A 19,903-nucleotide genomic window follows, 5' to 3' on the forward strand; every position below is an offset into this window, starting at 1 on the left:
TACTTTGAATTTCTCCATGGAATCCCGAGAAAAAATCTCACAAGCAGCATCAATTTCAGTTCCTATCATGGTGAGAATGGATTCCTTTTCCATTTCTAAATGATGCAGCTGAACCTTAAATTGCAGTCTTGCCTTGTTCATCCTTCTCAAATGATCTTCTTCATCGCTGATCTGTTTATCCTGCAGTTAAAGAACAACAACAAATTATTGCATTAATAATGTAACTTGCATAAACAGCAATATAACTATCTTCCAGTATTATAATCACTCTACACCCAAGCACCAAGTACAGTTCCTTGCCATGGAATATTACATCTTTTCATATAGCTCAAAATTCTCAGCTGATCCTCCATATTCTCATGGAAATCAGTTGTGAACAAACTGCATTAAATCCAACCCCAGCAATCATCGAGCCTGATTTCATAGACAAAACAATACATTCTATCGTTAATCTATTTTTATTTAAAAATAATAATAATAAAGCTAATAAAATATTTATTTATTAACTTCTAATATTTTATCCTGGAGCTCAGACAGGCATCTCGTCAAAAACACAGGATCCCAAATGAAACTTGAATTGACAGTCTGCATGTCCTCTAATCTCTATTAGTGACTGGCATTGAGGAAAACATTTTAAAGATGAGCAATCATCTCTGTCTAAAAACTGCATCTTCTTAATACTACATAAAGTTGGAGCTAGCTTTCAACTCACTGCAGAAGACTACATACCCTTCTACAGCCACATTTCCTGAACAGTAGACATATGATTAAAATCTCAACCAAGAAAAAAAAAAATTGAATTTTCATTTGAAGTACTCATTTGTACTAGCCTGACGGAGTTGAGCTTTTAAAGCACTTATTTTTAGAACAATGGGAGCAAGCTAAAACAAAGTTCAGTTTCCAAGTTCATGGCCTGCAAGTCTAAGATTACCTTGGAAATGAATGTAATCATTGTAATAATGAAAAATAACATTAATAAAACTTCTCACAGAAAGATAGAAATTGAAAGCCATTTTTATTCAACACTAATCCTAAAAATCTACATTCAATTAAACTTCTGCCCCCATTTTTTTAATCCATAGATATTTCACTAGTAACTATAAAAATGCTGTCACATACAACAGAAATTGTATCCCTAAAACAAATTACATTAATTTTGTAAACAAACTAGTCACAACCAAAAAGTAGATGCAGCTAATGAACTGCATCTACCAGCAGTTTTCCTTTCTATTTTTTAAAGTTTTTAAATATTACTTCAGCATATACATCAATAGAATCAAACTGTGTTTAATTTGGCAGGTTACTGATAAATATTAAAAGTCTCATATTCCTTTTGGAGACAAGGAGGAAAAAAAAAGAGGCAAGGAGCAAACAAAATTATGTCAAGATTTTTTCAATGCATACTTTCAGAAAGGAAAAAAAATGCCTGTTCTTCACTTAGGGCTGGTATTCACAGCAAAGAGTCAGCATAGGCTGAAGACAGAAGTAATATGACAAAAGGAACTAATGGAATTTCCAAACAATCCCTTTACCTTATCTTCATTCAAAATGAGCTCGTTAGATTTTAAACTCAACATTTATGCAGTGACTGCATATTTCATTTATCCTAACAAAATATGAGTTGAAATTTAAATTGAAAAAATGGAAAAGACAAAAGGAATCTACAGCATCAACAGGCATCTTTTAACAGATCTAAATAAACTACTGAGCTAAAGCATCTGACAAGAATTCAGTGTTTCCTGTGCAATGAATGAATAAATCTCCTGCATCATGCTAAGATAAACACTTAAAACACAGAATTTAAGTTCACAATGATAAGAAATTACTGAATTTACATACGAGTGTAAGAACTTTGCAAGTAGCAGCACAAATATCCACTTTTTAAAAAAAATGAAGATACTGTGAAAAAATTATAAGTGATTTCCTGTAGGAAGAAAAACAGTTTCCTGTTTGTTTACTGGAATTTTAATTTAGAAACTCAATTTAAATCTGTCAACAATCATTTTCAGTATATTACAGAATCACAGAATGGCCAGGGTTGGAAGGGACCTCAAGGATCATGAATCTCCAACCCCTCTGCCACAAGTAGGGCTACCAACCTCCACATTTAATACTAGACCAGGCTGCCCAGGGCCCCATCCAATCTGGTCTTAAACACCTCTAAAGATCCACAACCTCTCTGGGCAGCTTCTTCCAGCACCTCACCACTCTCCTAGTAAAGAACTTGTTGCTGACATCCAACCTAAATCTTCCCTACTACAACTTAAAGCTATTTCCCCTTGTTCTGCTGTTATCTATCATTTCAAAGAGTTGACTCCCCTCCTATTCATAGGCTCCCTTTACATACTGAAAGGCTGCAATCAGGTCACTCCACAGCCTTCTTTTCTCCAGGCTGAACAAGCCGAGCTCCCTCAACCTGTCTTCGTAGGGGAGGTGCTCTTAATTTCATATTCTTAATATTATTCTTAATATGAATCAATCAAAAAAATGGACAGAAAGGCTTTCTGCACTGGAAAAGGTAATCTTCATTCTTGTACAGAAATACTCAACTGAAATCACAAAGTTGCAAAAAGAAATTAAGATAAAAACAGGACCATGTAAAATATTAAGGAAAATATTAAAAAGTAATGCTGTGGCACCAATCATGGAAACAAAAAAACCTCAAGTAAACAGAAAATGAATTTACAAACTAAAATTTTATTCAGCACCTCCAGATTTACCACTAGATTTTTTAAAATACTTGTAGGATGTGAGAATATGAATTGATATTTGATAGAAAATATTAGTAAGAACATTCAGCAATACGAATGGCTGGCAGAGAGCACACATCTCTAGAAATGCAATACCAATGTACGAAAAGGATGTAAATTTCTCTAAAAGTTTGTGCTAAAAATATTTCCTACTTGAATGTTTTAAACAAGTTATTTAGAATTTCTTTTCCCACAATTACATTCCTTATTTACTTCAAATTTGCTCTGAATTTTTCATAACTGTATATGCAGAACATATATCTGAAGTTTAAAAAAAGATGAGACTAATTATGTTTACTTTTTTCTCTAGTTCTTCTTTTACAAACTCAAATTTTCGCCTGAGTTCTGTATTTTCTTCTTCACACTGGGTTAATTCTTTTGTCAATTTATCACATTCTATTTTTATCTTCTCCAGTTGTTGACTCTGAGTCTTGACTATGCTCTTCTGTTCTCCAAGTTCCATCTGGAGGTAAAAGATAAATAGATGACAAAGTCACTATATGAACTACTTTCCATCGTTCTCAGACAGTTGAGTTTCAAGACTATGGAACATAATCACAGAATGGTAATTTACTTTTTTTTTTTTTTTTTTTTTTTTACATTTAAGTTATATTAAATTATATTAAATTCAATCAGTTATCTGAATATGGCAAATATATCACAAAAATAATAATCAATTAAGGAACCCATACAGTGAAAGTAAAATTATTGTATACAATGACTTAATATGACTTAGTTGTTATTATTATGATTTATTAGTGCTGCCAAAAAAAAAAGTTAATGATACAGATTTTTTCTTTACAATTTAGAGTTGTCCTGAACTTTACCAATAATGCAAATATATCTGCAAAACCAGGTCACATAGCACTGACATTCTTCTAAGCTAAGTACACTGTAAATTTCTGTAAGACGCCGTAGCACCATACAGTCTCTTTAAAACAGTAAGTAGAAGTCTCAGACTCTGCATTGCAAGTCTGTTACACTCATCAGCTGACATCACTTAAAGAAGCTCAGTGTTTATGCAAATTTTCCATTACTGCAATCATTTGGAATCAGAAATTCCAAAACTCATTTCATTGTAAGAATACTAAATTTATATCTGCAGGGAAATAACTTCAAAGGCTTGGTTGCTTTTCCATTTCTAGAACTGTGTGTTCTTAACACTATTCGTAAAGATGTTAGAGGAAAACTAGGAGAAAAAAACATCTAAGGGACCCAAAGTTGTTGAGTGAATAAAATATATCAGTTTCCAGTGGAAAAGATGAGACATGCTTTTCCTCAATTAGATATTTGCTTCTCATTCAGCTGACTAATTTGAGAAATTCTCCAGAAGATCTATAAAATAGTAAATAAAAAAAAACAACAACAACAAAACAAAGAAAATTACACAAACATATCATTATCCAAAACCAGATTTAAAATAGATGAATTGCAAGATGCAGTTATACACAAAAACACACCTGTAGAGTAAATTCCTGAGGAGAATCAGGACTATAAATACCCATTGCTTGCTCTGAAAATAATATCTCTTATTTATTTTCTTGAAAACTACATCAGATACGAACAGCACAATAACATTATTTCATAGAGCAAATGAGCAGTTACAGAACTCTAGTTATCAGCATAGTCACAATCATTAACTGTGCATCTTTGCCAATGACGAAGAAGAGCCAGCATGCAGCACTCGTAAAAATCTGCAGCAGCCGAGGTGACCCACTGTCACCACTGCTGAAATGTACCATCCACCGCTTCACTTTGCTCACATCCACCGTTTGGTCTCCACAAATTTTCAACAAGTGTCAGTGAATATCAATAGGTGTTGCATGCAATTTTTTTCTGCAGGAGGAATTCAATGACACATCTTTGTTTCAAACACACACCCATGTCAGACACCATTTTGTCAGACTGCCCCTCTGCTGCCATGTGTCAAACAGAAATAACACATAACAGAATGTTGCTGGGAAGGTTCAACCTCTACTGCCACACCACCAACATCTGCCTCTGACACCATGGGCCAATATATTAAAATAGGAGGCATTACTTTCTGAGCAGCCCTCATGTATTATGTTGGGAAGAAGATTAAGAAAAATGTTTTTTACAATTTAATTTAGACACAAAGACAAGCCTGCAACACCTAGAATACTTCCAGTTAATATGTTTATACAATTCTCTTTTCAGTTCTTACTAAAGGCAAGTGTATAATAAAGTATATGAAAACAAACAATTCAAGAAACAGGTTCCTCAATCATATTACCTTTGAGTCAAAATTGAGAACATTAATTTTTATTAATTTCTAGTACACTTGTGGCAGATATGTTCATAATTTCACTGACCTGGATTGAATCCATTTTCTGCCTCTGATTATTTTCAGGAAGGAAAAAACACACCCATTTGTTGAATGCACGTAGAAGTTAATTTATAAACAAAGAAATATACAGAAATATTTATGTATACATATATATCTTTTTATAATCTTAAAGATTAATATTTGAAACTCCTGTCACAAGAAAATTTTGTATTTCCTTTTTCTAAAGTTGCAATAATGCTTTTGAAAAGCAAATGAGGGCAGGTAGCAAAATTAGGGGACAGATTTAGGGCTTCTGATCACACATAACAGTTGGAAACAGCAAAGTAAACTACTTCATTTCCTCTGCTTCATTTATCTACCGTTTAAAAATAAGAGAGACATTGGCTGGGCCTCCTTTAAGAGATTCTAGAAGAAACAGAAGTAAAATCTTAAAGTACCAGAATCTCAGTACTGAGACAGTAAAATCCTTCTCAACACTGACGTTTTGTATGTTGCAGTAGTCTGTAGAAGCACATAACGTTTCATACTGCCCCCTTATGCTAATGCCTCATTAAAACAAAAATTCTTAACTACTTTGTAACTTCTCAGTCCAATGCAGCAACAGCGATGCAGCAAATCAGACGAGAATGATGCAATAAGTATCATGCAGAAGATATAAGAGAGGAAAGAACTGTCAAGGATAAAAGAACTTTTCACATCAGAAATCCTCCTCAGATTAGGCTTTTGGTCTTAAGAAATGCATTAAATTTGCCTTTACCGCTACTACACCCTTCTCAACTGACTTTCATATTTCAGACTTTACTATGATCAACTTTTGAGCAGGGTTATGTTGTACTGTTTTTCACAGAAATACTTGCAATTACTTACAACAAAGGTTGAAAAAAGATTATAAATAAAGACAAGACTATCCAGGTGGTAGGAAAAGACTGTTGGTTATTGGGCATAAAAACTTAGTGCAATGAGGAGAAACAAAAACAAGAACAACAGCACACAAAAAAAGAATTTAAAAATCACGCTTTTAACTTAACTTGGAAGAAACATCTATCTGTAAAAGTGAAACCCAAATGCAACCTAAAGGTAAAGAACTATACCATCTGTACCACCACAACCTTATCAGATCTTCTCACAAATTAATGTGATTAGCTATTTTGTTGCTCTCACAATGTTTGATGTTTGAAACATCATTGTGTGCTCATAAAAACAGTTGCCTACCCAAGTATCTTACAAGATTCATTTCCCTCAAGCTCTCCACTCATCTGTGCTGAAGCTGTAAAAAACTGTATGTAGATTAAAAAGTCTAGGATAAAGTCATAGCTCTGTAAATGAAAAAAAGGAAGTGAATTCTCTTAATATTCTGCTAAATCACAACTGTCAGGATCAATATCAAAGCCTTTACTATAACACTGACCTTTCCATACAAGGGAAAAATAGACACAATCAGCTCAGGTTTTGAATACCACCACCCAGAATACATTTCCTTTGACATCAATTGCAATTTCATGCAAAAAAATCTTATTTGGGCAGATCACTTACATAACAATGCTAGACACATTATAAATTAGGTTCCCAAAACATTAAGCATTTCCTGTCAAAATATTTTCTAATGAGCCTTCTACTAACAGCTACCCAGTGTTTGGTTTATTTTTTTTTATTGCTATCCTCATTAAATGCTACGTTATACAGTGCTTAACATATTGCCAGTTCTGCCATGAATTATAACTAACCAAGCTTTTCTAAGAAACATCAGTTCGTAACTGCCAAGATGTGGAAACCATGCATTTTAACCTACTCTGTGTGTTGTGAGAAAAGAAATTAATTTCCTTATATTACCTATGATGAAGTACACCAGCAATCACTACAGTTTTGATTAAGGATTTTATAGCTTCCTGTGGTTAAATGAGTTTAATTTTTATATGGCAAATTTTTAATTAAAAATATCTGATGGAACAGAGGAAAAAAATATATTTATAGTGCTTCTGAAGCACACTCAAATTATGTTGATAACCTACCACCTAACCTGAAAACCTCTGCCTCCACTGACATGAAGACACAAATAGAACACAGAAAATACTATCTTACATATATATTCAAACATATAATCAAATTGCTTAAATAACAGTGCAATGTATAGCTCATATAGAAGTTCTCATACAAATGTCATAATTAATGGCAGTTTAGACCATCCATTTCAACTTGGTCAAGAATTGAACATGATCTAGAATTGAACATGTAAGCCACTAAAATACTTGCTTTCTTTCCAATGCATAAGCCTTGAATCAGGACCAAAGAATGTGACCCCAAGACATTAACTTTCTTACTGAATAAAACACTGTACTTCATAAATTACTACACATGTAGTGTCACTTCCTTGAGAAATTGTACAGAAATTAGAAATTCTAAGAACTCATCAAAAAAGAATCTATCAAAATTGATCTTAAGTATTATTTAATCACTATTTACATTCTGAAAGTGTTTCTAAATACAGTGACGGTACTCCAACATTGTGCAATTTATATCCTTAGAAAAATGCACCATCTCTGAAATAAAGCAAGTAATCTAATAGAGCCATGATGATAACTTATTAAAATAGTAATTGAAGAAGGATCAAATGATGTTAAAGCACTACAGCCTCACACATCTCCTCCTGTTCTGACCACAGGTATAGCTAGGTCATTACTTCTGAACTAACAAAAACTTTTGTTCTAAAACTACTATAAGGATACTGTTTTTATGAAGACTTGCAATAATGTGTGTTAAATGTTTTACAACACATGTTTTACTACTTTAATCCCTCAAAAGAAATAAAACAGTTTTCTTTTGGAATTATACAGAATACCTTTAGCATTCTGATCTGAGAGTCTGCATCATCCTTTTCCTGTTTAAGGATTTTTGTAAGGTCTTGAATGTTTCGTTCGTGTTTGATTTTAGCATTATGTAACTCTAATCGAAGATCTGCTAACTCCTGGTGGTGAACTTCTCTTTCCATCTTCAACTGTTTATTAGCTGAAGTCATCTCTTCATGCTTAGATTCCTGATGTTTCTGGAGTTCTGAGAGGCTCTTATGTAATTCCTTTTTGATTTTTTCTTCTTCTGCTATTCTGTTTGTAAGCTCCACACGCACAGCACTCAGATTTTTTACATCTGCTTGCATTTCTAAGAGTCTTTCCCGGTCTTTTTCATGAATTGAGTTACTACTTGCAAGTTCTTGCTCCAAATGTTCCTTTTCAGCTCGCATCTGATTTTGTAGAAAGATTTGCTTTTTCAACTCATTCTCTAATTTATTTACAGTACCTTGAACTTCTTTTATCTCTTCTTCCAAAGATATTTGTTGAGATTTCATTTCGTTTAGTTTTACCTCTTTGCAGTGAAGTTGTTCTTCTTGCTGGGCTCTTTTTGTAAGTACATCATCCAGCTCTTTCTGAAGGTTTTCTATTTGGTGTATAGCAGAGAGTAGTTGATTTCTGAGGTCATCTTTTTCCTTGAGGACCTAGGAAATATAAAAAAGAAATTCAGTGCCACCTAAAGTACTTAAAGAAAATCATTGGAAGCTAACACCTAAGTAGAGTGCTTTGTTCTGCAAAAATTTCAGAACCTGTAGATTTTGACAATAAAAGGTATCACTGTAAGCCTAGAGTTTGAGAAAAGCTTTAAAAATGCAATGGAATTAAAAATATGCCCAGAGTGTCAAAATCCATATAACACTATGATGTACTAGCAATTTGACATACACGGGAAAAACAAATACTATATTCAAAGATGTGACCTGAGCATACTACATTAAACAATATACAACTTTATCATTTAAACACTTACAAAAATAAGCTACATTAACAGCAACGTGAAAAGGAAAAAAAAAGCAACATTCTTCTTTACAACTTTCTTCTTTACAAGAAAAAAGCTTTGATTAAGGAGCTACAATACTGGCTAAAGAACAGAATTTGGAACTCTGTAATATTTAAAAAAATATTGCCTTCTTTTTGCTATTTTGTAGTTCATTAGAAAATTTAGTCCAGAATGTAAGAAGGTGGATGGTTTAAAGTTACAACTTGCATAAATAAACTTATATTCATTTCTGAAAGTAAATGTGATGTTACAAATAAAGACTATCGTACCTGATTATTTTTATCCATCAGTTCACTTATAGCTTCATTTTGTTTTTCCACCTCACGATCCAGTTTCTTACACTTCAGTTTCCATTGTCGGATGGCTTCCTGTGCTCTCACCTTCAAATCTTCTCTTCTTTTCTCAGTTTCCAGCCTGAGTGCCTCTGAATGCTTGAATTCAGTAAGGTACCGTTCTGCTTCCTTGGTACTCTCTTCAACTTGATGAGCTAACTCAGCAGAGTGGAGTTCTGTTTGCCTACGTCCATTCTCACTAGCCTTATAGCAACTCTGTATCTCTTTTAGCTGGTCTAGCATTTTTTGCTGCTGCTTCTTCCTGTTTTCCAGGTCAGATGTTAATGCCTAAAATCACCACAGTAAAATACAAAAATTTCAACACTGAATATATATAGTATGAAACCTTATAAAAAACAACAAACATATAGCAATGCTCAAAACACATTTCTATCTAAAATAAGAATTGTTTAAAAGATCTCTCTGATTAGGCAATAAGGCAATTAGCTCACAGAATCTCCCTCAAATAGTAAATAATTTGAACACTCGATATAAAATACACGGCCATTTAATCCTATATTTTACTTTTGGCTATTCTTCTTCTTCTTGTTGTTCATGTTGTTACTTGTATTTCAAGTTTGAGACAGAATTGGTGACCATGACCCTAGTATAATATGCACTAAACAAACAGAATATATCAAAAAGTAAGATATAAGGAAATGGACATAAATATATTGAGAGGAAAAAGAAAACTAGCCAGGAAACAACACCAGTCATCACAACAGAAGTAATCTATATACAAGCTAGATAGTACCCAATTTTATTGGAGCAACAGAGTAACAGTCTTACAGAAGGAAGAGAAAAATACAAAGAAAATACAGCAGCTTGCTGGATGTTTCTAGAATAAATAAAACAACTCTTAGTATGCACTTCATTTCAGCATAACATTAGCAAGCATTCTGGAGACATCATTTAGTTTCAATACTGAATTAAATTTGACAGATAGAATGAAGTAGGAAAAAATAAAAATAATAACTGCAGCTTATCTTGAGTCTAGTGATATTTCCCAAGACAGTCTCATAAGTCAGTAAAAATGTTTTTCATAAGCATTCTGCAAGGGCACATTCAGAAATCAGTTACTGAAGCTTCACTATCCCAAACTGAATTAAAATTCAGATTGTCAAGTAAGAATTTTATTAAGAATGAATTTTATTAAGGTTGTCAATAAGATTAGTATTCCATATTTCGGGTCTATTTAGACCACTTTTATGCTATTCAGCATATTTTTATTAATGACTTAAATGGATTTATTAGGCCTACTCCATTCAAAGATATCATCAAGCTTTAAAGGATGGAAGAACTTTAGAGAATTAGATTTCAGAACAACAAACAAATTGGAACTGTCCTCTGAACTGAACAGAGCAATTCAGAATGGACAAAGGAAAACTATTTTGCCTAGGAATTGATAACTGTCTTTACAAATCCACATAGAATGACTGTTTAGTCAAAGGTCAAAGTTTTTCTGTTATTTTTTTTTTTCCCCACCTCCAGCCGACCATTGCCTCCAGAGAGACAATACACTGGATCAGTCTTTTCAGGATAGCATTTACTGTCTTGACAAGATGACTAGCAGGTGACAGACTGTGGACTGCCATAATACACCACAGACTGGAGTGTATTGCCACTACAGGCAAGAAAGTCAGTTCAGCTTTCAATTTGACCCATGATGTAAAACTGGAGTGGGATGATCCACTTGCCTATCAGTTATTCACTTGTAGGATGAACATGCTCACTCTAGATACAGCTGAGATATAAATAATAAATATGTTAACATCATATTATCTAGGTAATAAAGTAAGTAAATATTATGCAAGTGGCAAAAAGAAAACAGGAAAATCTCCTAGATTTACAATTCTATACATCAGAAAAAGACGTACATGATTTGTTTCACTACTGACTCATAAGAAAAAAACAACCAGATTATCACAGTTCATGTCTTTCTGGAGACACTACAGAAAACATCTGCCTAAAACAATGTACTATTCAATTATTTGCATCATTATAAAAATATATATTTAACCAGAATTCTCTCAAAGAACACATTTCATTAATACACTACAATTCCCACAGACATTTTAATGGAATACGAGACTAAGATTAAACACAGAAAGCAATGCTAAATTAATAGTAAACATTCATTTAACAGAAGTCTTAGTTTTTATTTTATTGATTTCAGGTAAAATGAAAAAAAATCAGAAATATTTGTATTCTATGCTTATGTTAAAACAACTAATTTATCAATACTAGCTAATTTGCATGGGAGGAAATAAACTTTGACAAAGATATACTAATATAAATGTGAATTTACTATTAAGGAAATAAAACTTTTCAAAGAGGATATAAGCTGGAAAATTGCAGCATTTCAACTTTTCATGTAGCTCTTCATGTAAAACAAGGTGAATAGAAAAAGATTAGCTCTCCACAGCCTTTATTTTCATATTTATATAGCAGAACTCCCAAATGTACTGATCTGTACTTCTGCATTCCTATTGTGATGTACAAGGCCCATATGTTTATCTGTATGTTAACATTCATGTTGATGTCAAAATTCTACCCAATCTGTAGAAGTTTTCCCTACTAGCTTTTAAAACATTAAACAAGCAACTTTTCAGATATGCACTGCTGTAAGATACGTAAAAATTCTTTTAGTAAAAAATCTTGTATGAAAAGATATTTATTATCTATATACATAGAGAGATTGGTTACTGATAATTGTCCAAAACCTCTTTCCGCATGTGGCACATGCATATCTTCACTTTACAGGAATTGACATATACAAGTATCAAGTGGAGATGTTTATATCTATAGTAGTACACCTCACACACCACTTCCATACTTAAGTGTCTATAAAAAGTGCAGGTTATGATCCTGTCTTTTGGTTCCTTGGAAAATTTTAACATATTCTCAATTTCTAGACATTCATTGAAAAATGGAGGAGAATTCATGGTAAATACATTTAGTTAACACTTCTAAGCTAACACTTACAGTTACCTCTTTGCCACTTTCTATTATCCGTCTGAGCACCTCAACATTGTGTTTGATTTGTCTACAACAAAGAAAAGCTAGAAGTTCTAAAGTAGACTTTGACTTAATCACTTATCTATATGTTCGGCTATATGCTCAGAAACGACTTGCTTGTATAAGAAGCAGGTCCGGATCAATACCCTGAATGGTTCAAAGGAGATGCCATAACCACATATCATTAATGTCTTAGTTATAATCTTACTATTAGAGCCTTAGAACCTGCTTCAGTTTTTCTTCATTGGAGAGATGCTCCAGCCCTCTGATCATCAAAACTTTCTGCGCCGCCCGGGAATCGAACCCGGGTCGCAAGAATGGGAATCTTGCATGATACCACTACACCAGCGGCGCAGTTGACAATAATGCTCCTCCTGGCATTAATATCTAGGGATTTTTTCTAAAGATAATTAATTTTCTTGCAATTCTTAAAAATTCATTAAATTTAGTTAGTTGATCCTGGACTACAACAATTTAATGCTCAAGAGATTTGAACACAAGTGTTATTTTCAAAACTGATTGAAGTTTGTATCAGCCCTCAGAATGCAACACCAGTAATACTTCAGTGAACAGACTCCATCTAGAGATGATGCAAAGGAAAGGTGATTAACAAACTGAAAGACTGGTGCAACATTAACTCCACGTAAAACAGTTGTGTATTTAACAGTTCTAGTCCACTACATATCCAGCATTCCAATATAAGACTTATCTTCCAACTTTCAAAAGAAATTGTAGGCAAAGATCAACATTTTCTACTTAGAGGTCGTTATTTACCTGGAAAAGAAACTAATCATCATAGGCCTTAAACATGTGATTAGTTCAGATTTACAGTCCCTTAGCTTGACTAATAATTGTATATTTGACCTGCATTTTCAACATCATTTAAAACTAATCACCACAAACAGCAAACCAAATTCCATTCTAGGAACAGAAAATAAACCACATCGTGTATTCAGTGCAACAATCCTTAAAACATTTATGAACATTTAAAATGAAAGCGAAGATAACTCATTTCGTACAATGACTTGCTTTAAATCAGTTATGTGCAAACAATCTATAATAAGAACTAAGTAAGTCGTATTTCACTTCAGCCACACTTACTATGTTAGTCACCTAAAGTACAAGAGTTGCTTTGAAATTAATGCCTTCTATTTTATGATGTTAGCCCATAGCATCAGAGGTGGATATTGGTGGTATGGCAGTAGAGGTTGAACTTTCCCACCAATATTCCGTTACATTTTATTTCCATGCCACAGACTGCAGCAGAAGAGCAGTCTGATAGAATGCCATCTAACATGGAAGTGGCATGAAGCAAAAGTGTGCCTTTGAATTTCTCTACACAGAACAAAATTGCATCCACTGACATTCATTAGCACTTGCTGAACAATTATGGAGACCAAACAGTGGATGTGAACAAAATGAGGCAGTGCATGGTACATTTCAGCAGTGGTGACAGCAGGTCATCTCCACTTCTGCAAAATTTTACAAGTGCAGCATACAGGCTCCTTTTCATCACCGGCAAAAATGCAGAGCTAACGGTGGTGACAGTATTGAAAAAAAAGTATTCCGTAGCTGAGAATTTGCACTATGAAATAGTGTTACTGTGCTCTTTGTATGCGATGTAGTTTTCATGGAAATAAATAGGAGGCATTGCTTTCAGAGTGACCAATGTAATTTTTACTGAATACATGCTGCAAATATTTCGTCACAATCTGAACCTTATGACTCGTACTCTATCTAACAACGAAGAATCATTGATCCAGAAGGTTTCAATCCTTCATACAATCACAAGTTCTGTTAATTGAAAAACTAAAGATACCTACACTCAATCTGTCAATAAACATATTCATTTGTTAAAAGGTATATTGCACGAAATCAATTAAACAGGTGTCTTCTCAATATTTTCCTCAAGCATGAAGTGCTAGTGGCACTGATATGTAGTGGTATATGTAAATGTAAAGACACAGCTGAAACACCTTAAAATTTAAGTCAGATATGCAATTTCAGATACATTTTAAAATGTGCATATGTTAGTCACTTTCATAAAGATTCTGAAGCATTACTTCGGTGTTTACAAATCACTGATATAATACAGATACAGGCTGGACTACAGAAAAGGCATGGATATTTTGTAAGAATAACTTTAAATGTATAAAAGTTGTATTGATTGATTTTCAGATATCCTAGTTGTCCTGCATAATTAAAATAATGGCTAACACCATCATCTTTAATGGAAGAAAAGCCATAAAATAGATTTTAACAAGGCTAAAAACGTCACTCAATCTTCCTAAGACTGAAAGATTTTGATTACTAATGAATTCTAATCTTAAATAAGCAAATCAATGCCTTTCTCAGGAAACTTGAAATATGTTAAACAAACTGTCTGCTGTTACACTCTAATAAACAATATTATAAGATGCCACAGACCTAATTAGAATCTACTTAGAATTAGAGAAATCTTGAGTAAATTAAATTATTTCAGAAGCTTAAGATTTGTATATGGTTATGGAGAAACTAGCTTATTGTACTTTTATAATTTGCGTACTTTGTTTACTCCTTAAACCTAATAGTAAGGTTGAATCAATTTCTATTTAGTTTCATAAAGAAAAACATGTTTAAAATAATAATTACATATATTTTCAAGATCAGGTAAACCAAAGCAATTAAAATTAAAATTCTCTATAAAATTTAAAAATTAAAGATAGAACTCACTTCTAATCATGAGCTTAAGAACATGAATATAATCTTTCTCATCCTCTCTGTTTTACATCACATTGTGTGTTTATGGTAACAGGGACTAAACGTACGGCACAACTCAAATTCTTGAAAACAATGACATTTAAATAAATGACAAAAAACTTCTTATATCACATGTACACCAGAAGCAAACAGTTACATCCTCTCCACTAATCAAAGATAAGTTTAACTCAATTTAAACAGGACTGCTAACTTCCAACTGAGAATCAGACTATCTGATAAGAGCAGCTGTTGGAACAGGCTTGACAAATGCTTTGTTAGTACATAAGTTTAGAAATTCACATCCTTGTTTTCTAAATGTCTCATTAAAATAATACAAAAAAGAAAAAAAACCTCTATTTTCCTGTTGCTGCTTCTGTAGGTGAATGGCAGTGGAAAGCAGATAAGAAGTACAAAGTGTTTTCTGTTAAGCTAATCAGAAAAATCAGATTTCTAACTTGCAGAAATGACAGTGACCTCTATCTGAGTCCTCTTCAATCCGTATTTTCACAGAGCAGGAAATTAGTACTAGAACATCATTCTGACATTCAAATGGCATGTTCTATGAGAAGAAGTTTTAAGAGATATTTTTCCATGTGTTTGTATCCCATTAACTCCTGCCACCCAAGTAACTGGAATTTCTCAGGCACTACAAAACAAACAAACAAACAAACAAAAGAAACAGTGTGCTTCAAATAATCTATTGCCCAGTCAGAACACTAAGGCTGATGGGCTCTCCAGGGAGGTGGTGGAGTAACCGTCTCTGATTATGTTTAAAATCTGTTTGGACGTGGTGCCCAGGGACATGATTTAGTGGAGGGTTGTTAGAGTTTGGATAGTTTGGTTAGGTTGTGGTTGTACTTGATGATCTTGAAGATCTTTTCCAACCCGAGCAATTCTGTGATTTTATGGGCAGTAGGAAACGCATTTTGCTTGCCTTCTCCTTTACAGAAGCAGCCTAGGTTTTTTAAAACCTGCTCAATAGGCAATTTTCAAACAGCATCTTGGAACTTATTTTGAGACTTCAATTTTTCCCAGTGCAACTTCAGGTATTACATTTAATTTAAACCAGCGGAGAAGCTGACAATAGAATGGTAAGAATACAGCAAACATAAAGAGTCTCTCCACACCTTACAAGAGTAATTGTTCTTTAAGTTTTGGAAGGCTGCAAAAAAGGCTCCTCAAAACCCTCTACAGGATAAACAACTTCAACTGTCTCAGTCTGGCTTCACAGAAGCGGTGTGCTAGCTCCCGATCATTCTCTAGACTCAGTCCAACAGGTCTGTCTCTCTTTTGTGCTAGGGGCCCAAGAACTACATGCAGTACTTCAGGTGATGTTTCATGAGAACATGCTAGAGAGAAAGAGTTTCCTCCTTCAGCTTGTTGTCCACACTTCATTTGATGCAGCCCAGGATACAATTGGATTTTCAGGCTGCAACTGCATGTTGCTGGCTCGTGTTGCATTTTTCCATCCATGAATACCTCCAGTATCTTATTGCAGGCTGCTCTCAATCTATAAATCACTCAGACTATATTCACATGTGACACTGCCCCAGTCAAAGAGGAGGACCTTTCTGAAATGTCTGTCAAGGACCCTCTGGACTGTCAACTGCACTATTCAGCTTGGTGCCTTCTGCACACTTCTGAAGGAATGCTGCATTTAATCCATGACATCAGTGAAGATATTAAACAGTCTCAGCACTAACATAGACACCTGAGGGACAATGCTCATCAGTGGTCTCCACTCAGACACTGAATCATAGGTCACAACTCTTTGAATGTGGCCAACCAGACAATTCTTTATCCACCAAGTAGCCCATTCTTCAAACCCATGTTCCTCTAATTTAGATGAAAGGATGTTTTATAGGACTGTCAAATCATAAAATGGTTTGAGTTGAAAGGGACTTTTAAAGATCACCTAGTTCCAACCTTCTGTCAAAGGCAAGATCATCTTCCACTAGATCAGGTTGTTAGGCTCCTATTCAACCTGACCTCAAGTACTTCCAGGGATGGGACATCTATATCATCTATTGGCAATCAGTTCTAATATCTTTCCATCGTCATAGATCATGTGGATTTATCAGTATTATTATTATTATTAGCAGGCTTATTTATCATCATTATTACCCTGCATCTATTAGTGAAGAAAGGAGAAGTTACAATTTTTGTTAATGTACTTCACTATCTCATAAACAAGGTATTTCAGTTAGATTGAAATTAAACTTATAGAAGTAACTCCATGAACTGCTATTCATAGTAACAGCAGATAAAAATCAGATCATCTTTTATTTGGACATGAGAAGAAGGCAAGTGATACAAATCATGAATTCATGCGCAACAGTAAATTCTTTGGTTTATTAAAAAGAAAGGAGAGAAAAACTTCTGCAAGCTCAGATCACCTTTCAAACTTACTCATAGAATAAACTCTGTAGAGTATGACAGTCACTCAATTACACTCTGATCTGGCTTATAACATACCTTAAGCATATGGGAAATGATTTACAAAGAAAACTTACCTCTATGTGCAATACAAGCTGTGCTTTCTCCTTGTCCTTATGCTCTATGCGTCTCTTTAGCTCTTCTACCTCTGACATTGCTGTGTTATGAGTCAGTTTTGCTTTAAGCTCCAAAATATGTTTCTCCAGTTCTTGCTTTTCTCTCTCATATCTTTCAGCTACTATAAAACAGTGGGAACAGAATAATATGCCCAGTAGAAACATGGACTCATGGAAAATTATTTTTCTCATTTTACTTCTGGCAATTTTCTATATGTGACTATTACAAGGTTATTGATGAATCTGTGAAAAATGGCTATAATTATATGATAACCTTCCATTGAATAATAACAGTATTTCAGGGCTTATTGTTATCTAATCATTTTTTAGGGTGTCCCCCCACTCTCTAACCCTTGGAGAGGGGAAAATAAAACAAAAAACAAGTAAAATAAAAAAAATCTCCCACGAGTTTCAAGGCAAAAATTTTAAACAACCTGAGTGTGAGTTCCAAGACGGTATTGCTTACTGTGAATTATGTCTCAATACTACAACTACAGGAGAAGTTCTTGACAAAAATAAGCTGTAAATATCCTAGTCCAAAATTTCAAAAGTCTTCAGAGGCAAAGAAAATTTCAGTTTGCATATGCCTTCCAAGAAAAAGAAATAATTCAGTAAACAGAAATAATTGCTTAATTTTTAATTTCTTCTCCCTCTCTGCCTGTCTTATACATCCATTACATTTCCCTACATTTTCACAGCATTTGTTATAATTATAAAACAAGTGCAAAAGAAAGAAAGTGATTTCTTGAACATGAAAAGCATAGTAATAAGTTCTCTTTTAAGCTTATACACTAACAGTGAAGTAACTCAATAAAAACCACTAAAATGACAATCCTGTGCTACTTCTGAACCTAAACCATGTACACAATTAATCATTTTGTAGTATCCTGTATGAGAGTTAGGAATCTGACTACTTGATTTATATTTCCGTGATCAAGATAATTCAATAGCTGAGATATGAAAACATAAAAAGTCATTAATCAAATTAATTTAACATTTCCAAAACACTGGAGTTACAGTAGCTGTTCTTCTATAACACTGAGTACCACATATCTTTGTTAATGAGGAGAAAGATAAAAGACATTCTCCAATGCATTTTGATTACATTTGAAAAGTTTAAATACAGACAGTTATCTAACAAAACAGTGAAGGCTTCACTAAAGATATAATTTAATACACTATTACATGTTGAAATTGTTTAAAATATTTTTCTTCTAAATATCATGATTCCATCCTTAAAATTCTAAAAAAACTGCAATTTCAGTCACGACTGAATGATACTGGATTATAAGGATAATATTCCTAAATACTCTGTAATATGATGGTACTTCTTAAGAGCTTCTATCAAAAGCTCAGCAGCCTTAATAGCCAGCTGCAAAATGGACATCTGCTATGATTTTCAAGGTGACAGGTTTTAAACTGCAAATGTAATGAAATGTGAAATTTCAAAAAAGAAGAAAAAAAGGAGTATTTAGAAATAGCATAAAAACACTATCCAATTTAATTCTCTCTAATAATCTTCATTTGTTTTAACCATGGAGATCAAGGTATTATATTCTAAATTGATATTTATTTGTTAGAGTATTTATTAACTTGAAAGTGATGATTTTATCAGCTGTTTTAGTTGAAACAGCAGAGGAACCTCAAAGACAGAATTAACATCCAGGTTGACTAATTTGCAGGCAGTTAGCACCAAACTTGAGAGTTGTACCTGCTCTAATTCTCCTTTCATCTTCTCGCACATCCTGGGAGCTCTGATGGTGCATAACCACACTTGAAATTTGACGCTGCAAGTCTGCACGATCTTCTTCTGCTCTCAAAAGTTGGGAACGAAGATCTTCAATCTAAAACACGTATTGAAGTATCAGACATTTGACAGATTCTACTCATTAAATATACAATATGCCAATTCTTAAGAAACATACTAGCCTTTTACATTTTTTACTCTTTCTCTTAAATACAATTACAAATGTTTAGGTAAAAGGATTTTTTTTTCTAATGTTATAATCATCCAGCTTCCTGCATCCTTAAGATTCTATCTTATCTGCATCAGTAGGCATCATACAGAACACACTTTGGATCATTTTCAAGATGGTTTGCCTTCTTTTTAAATTTTTTTCCTCGTATGGTAGTGCACAATACAGCAAATACTGCTATGCCACTGATGTACATGAAGTCATGCACTTTGCATAACAATAACAATAATCACTAATATAAAAGTTGTTCTAGAGCATACAGTGAAGGGCAGTTACAAATAATGTGTTTACGTACTTGAAAAAAACCATGACTGCTATTACTGTTCTTATTAATATATGAACATACATTCAAAAAGGTGTATACCTGTATTCTTTCTGAATCTCC

At 33.6% G+C, this 19,903-nt stretch overlaps 1 protein-coding gene and 1 non-coding gene across 11 annotated transcripts in view; both read right to left on the reverse strand.

Moving 5' to 3' along the window:
* CEP128 (centrosomal protein 128) overlaps positions 1–19,903 on the reverse strand; it is a 104,165-nt gene that overhangs the window by 57,388 nt on the left and 26,874 nt on the right. For 9 of the 10 annotated variants that reach the window (XM_085225428.1, XM_085225434.1, XM_085225433.1 and 6 more), the window contains 6 exons: positions 19,254–19,386; positions 17,504–17,664; positions 9,171–9,521; positions 7,895–8,545; positions 3,049–3,213; positions 4–180 (listed from right to left, as the gene is read on the reverse strand). In XM_085225428.1, coding sequence (XP_085081554.1) covers positions 4–180; positions 3,049–3,213; positions 7,895–8,545; positions 9,171–9,521; positions 17,504–17,664; positions 19,254–19,386 — 1,638 coding nt within the window. The remainder of the gene's footprint in view (positions 1–3; positions 181–3,048; positions 3,214–7,894; positions 8,546–9,170; positions 9,522–17,503; positions 17,665–19,253; positions 19,387–19,903) is intronic. The other variant, XM_085225432.1, reaches the window with a different exon arrangement.
* On the reverse strand, positions 12,535–12,605 carry TRNAG-CCC (transfer RNA glycine (anticodon CCC)). Its single transcript has one exon. It is a non-coding gene; the product is annotated as a tRNA-Gly (tRNA).

Source organism: Meleagris gallopavo, chromosome 5, assembly GCF_905368555.1.
Source record: "Meleagris gallopavo chromosome 5, MGAL_WU_HG_1.1, whole genome shotgun sequence".
In the NCBI taxonomy this organism is placed as follows: domain Eukaryota; kingdom Metazoa; phylum Chordata; class Aves; order Galliformes; family Phasianidae; genus Meleagris; species Meleagris gallopavo.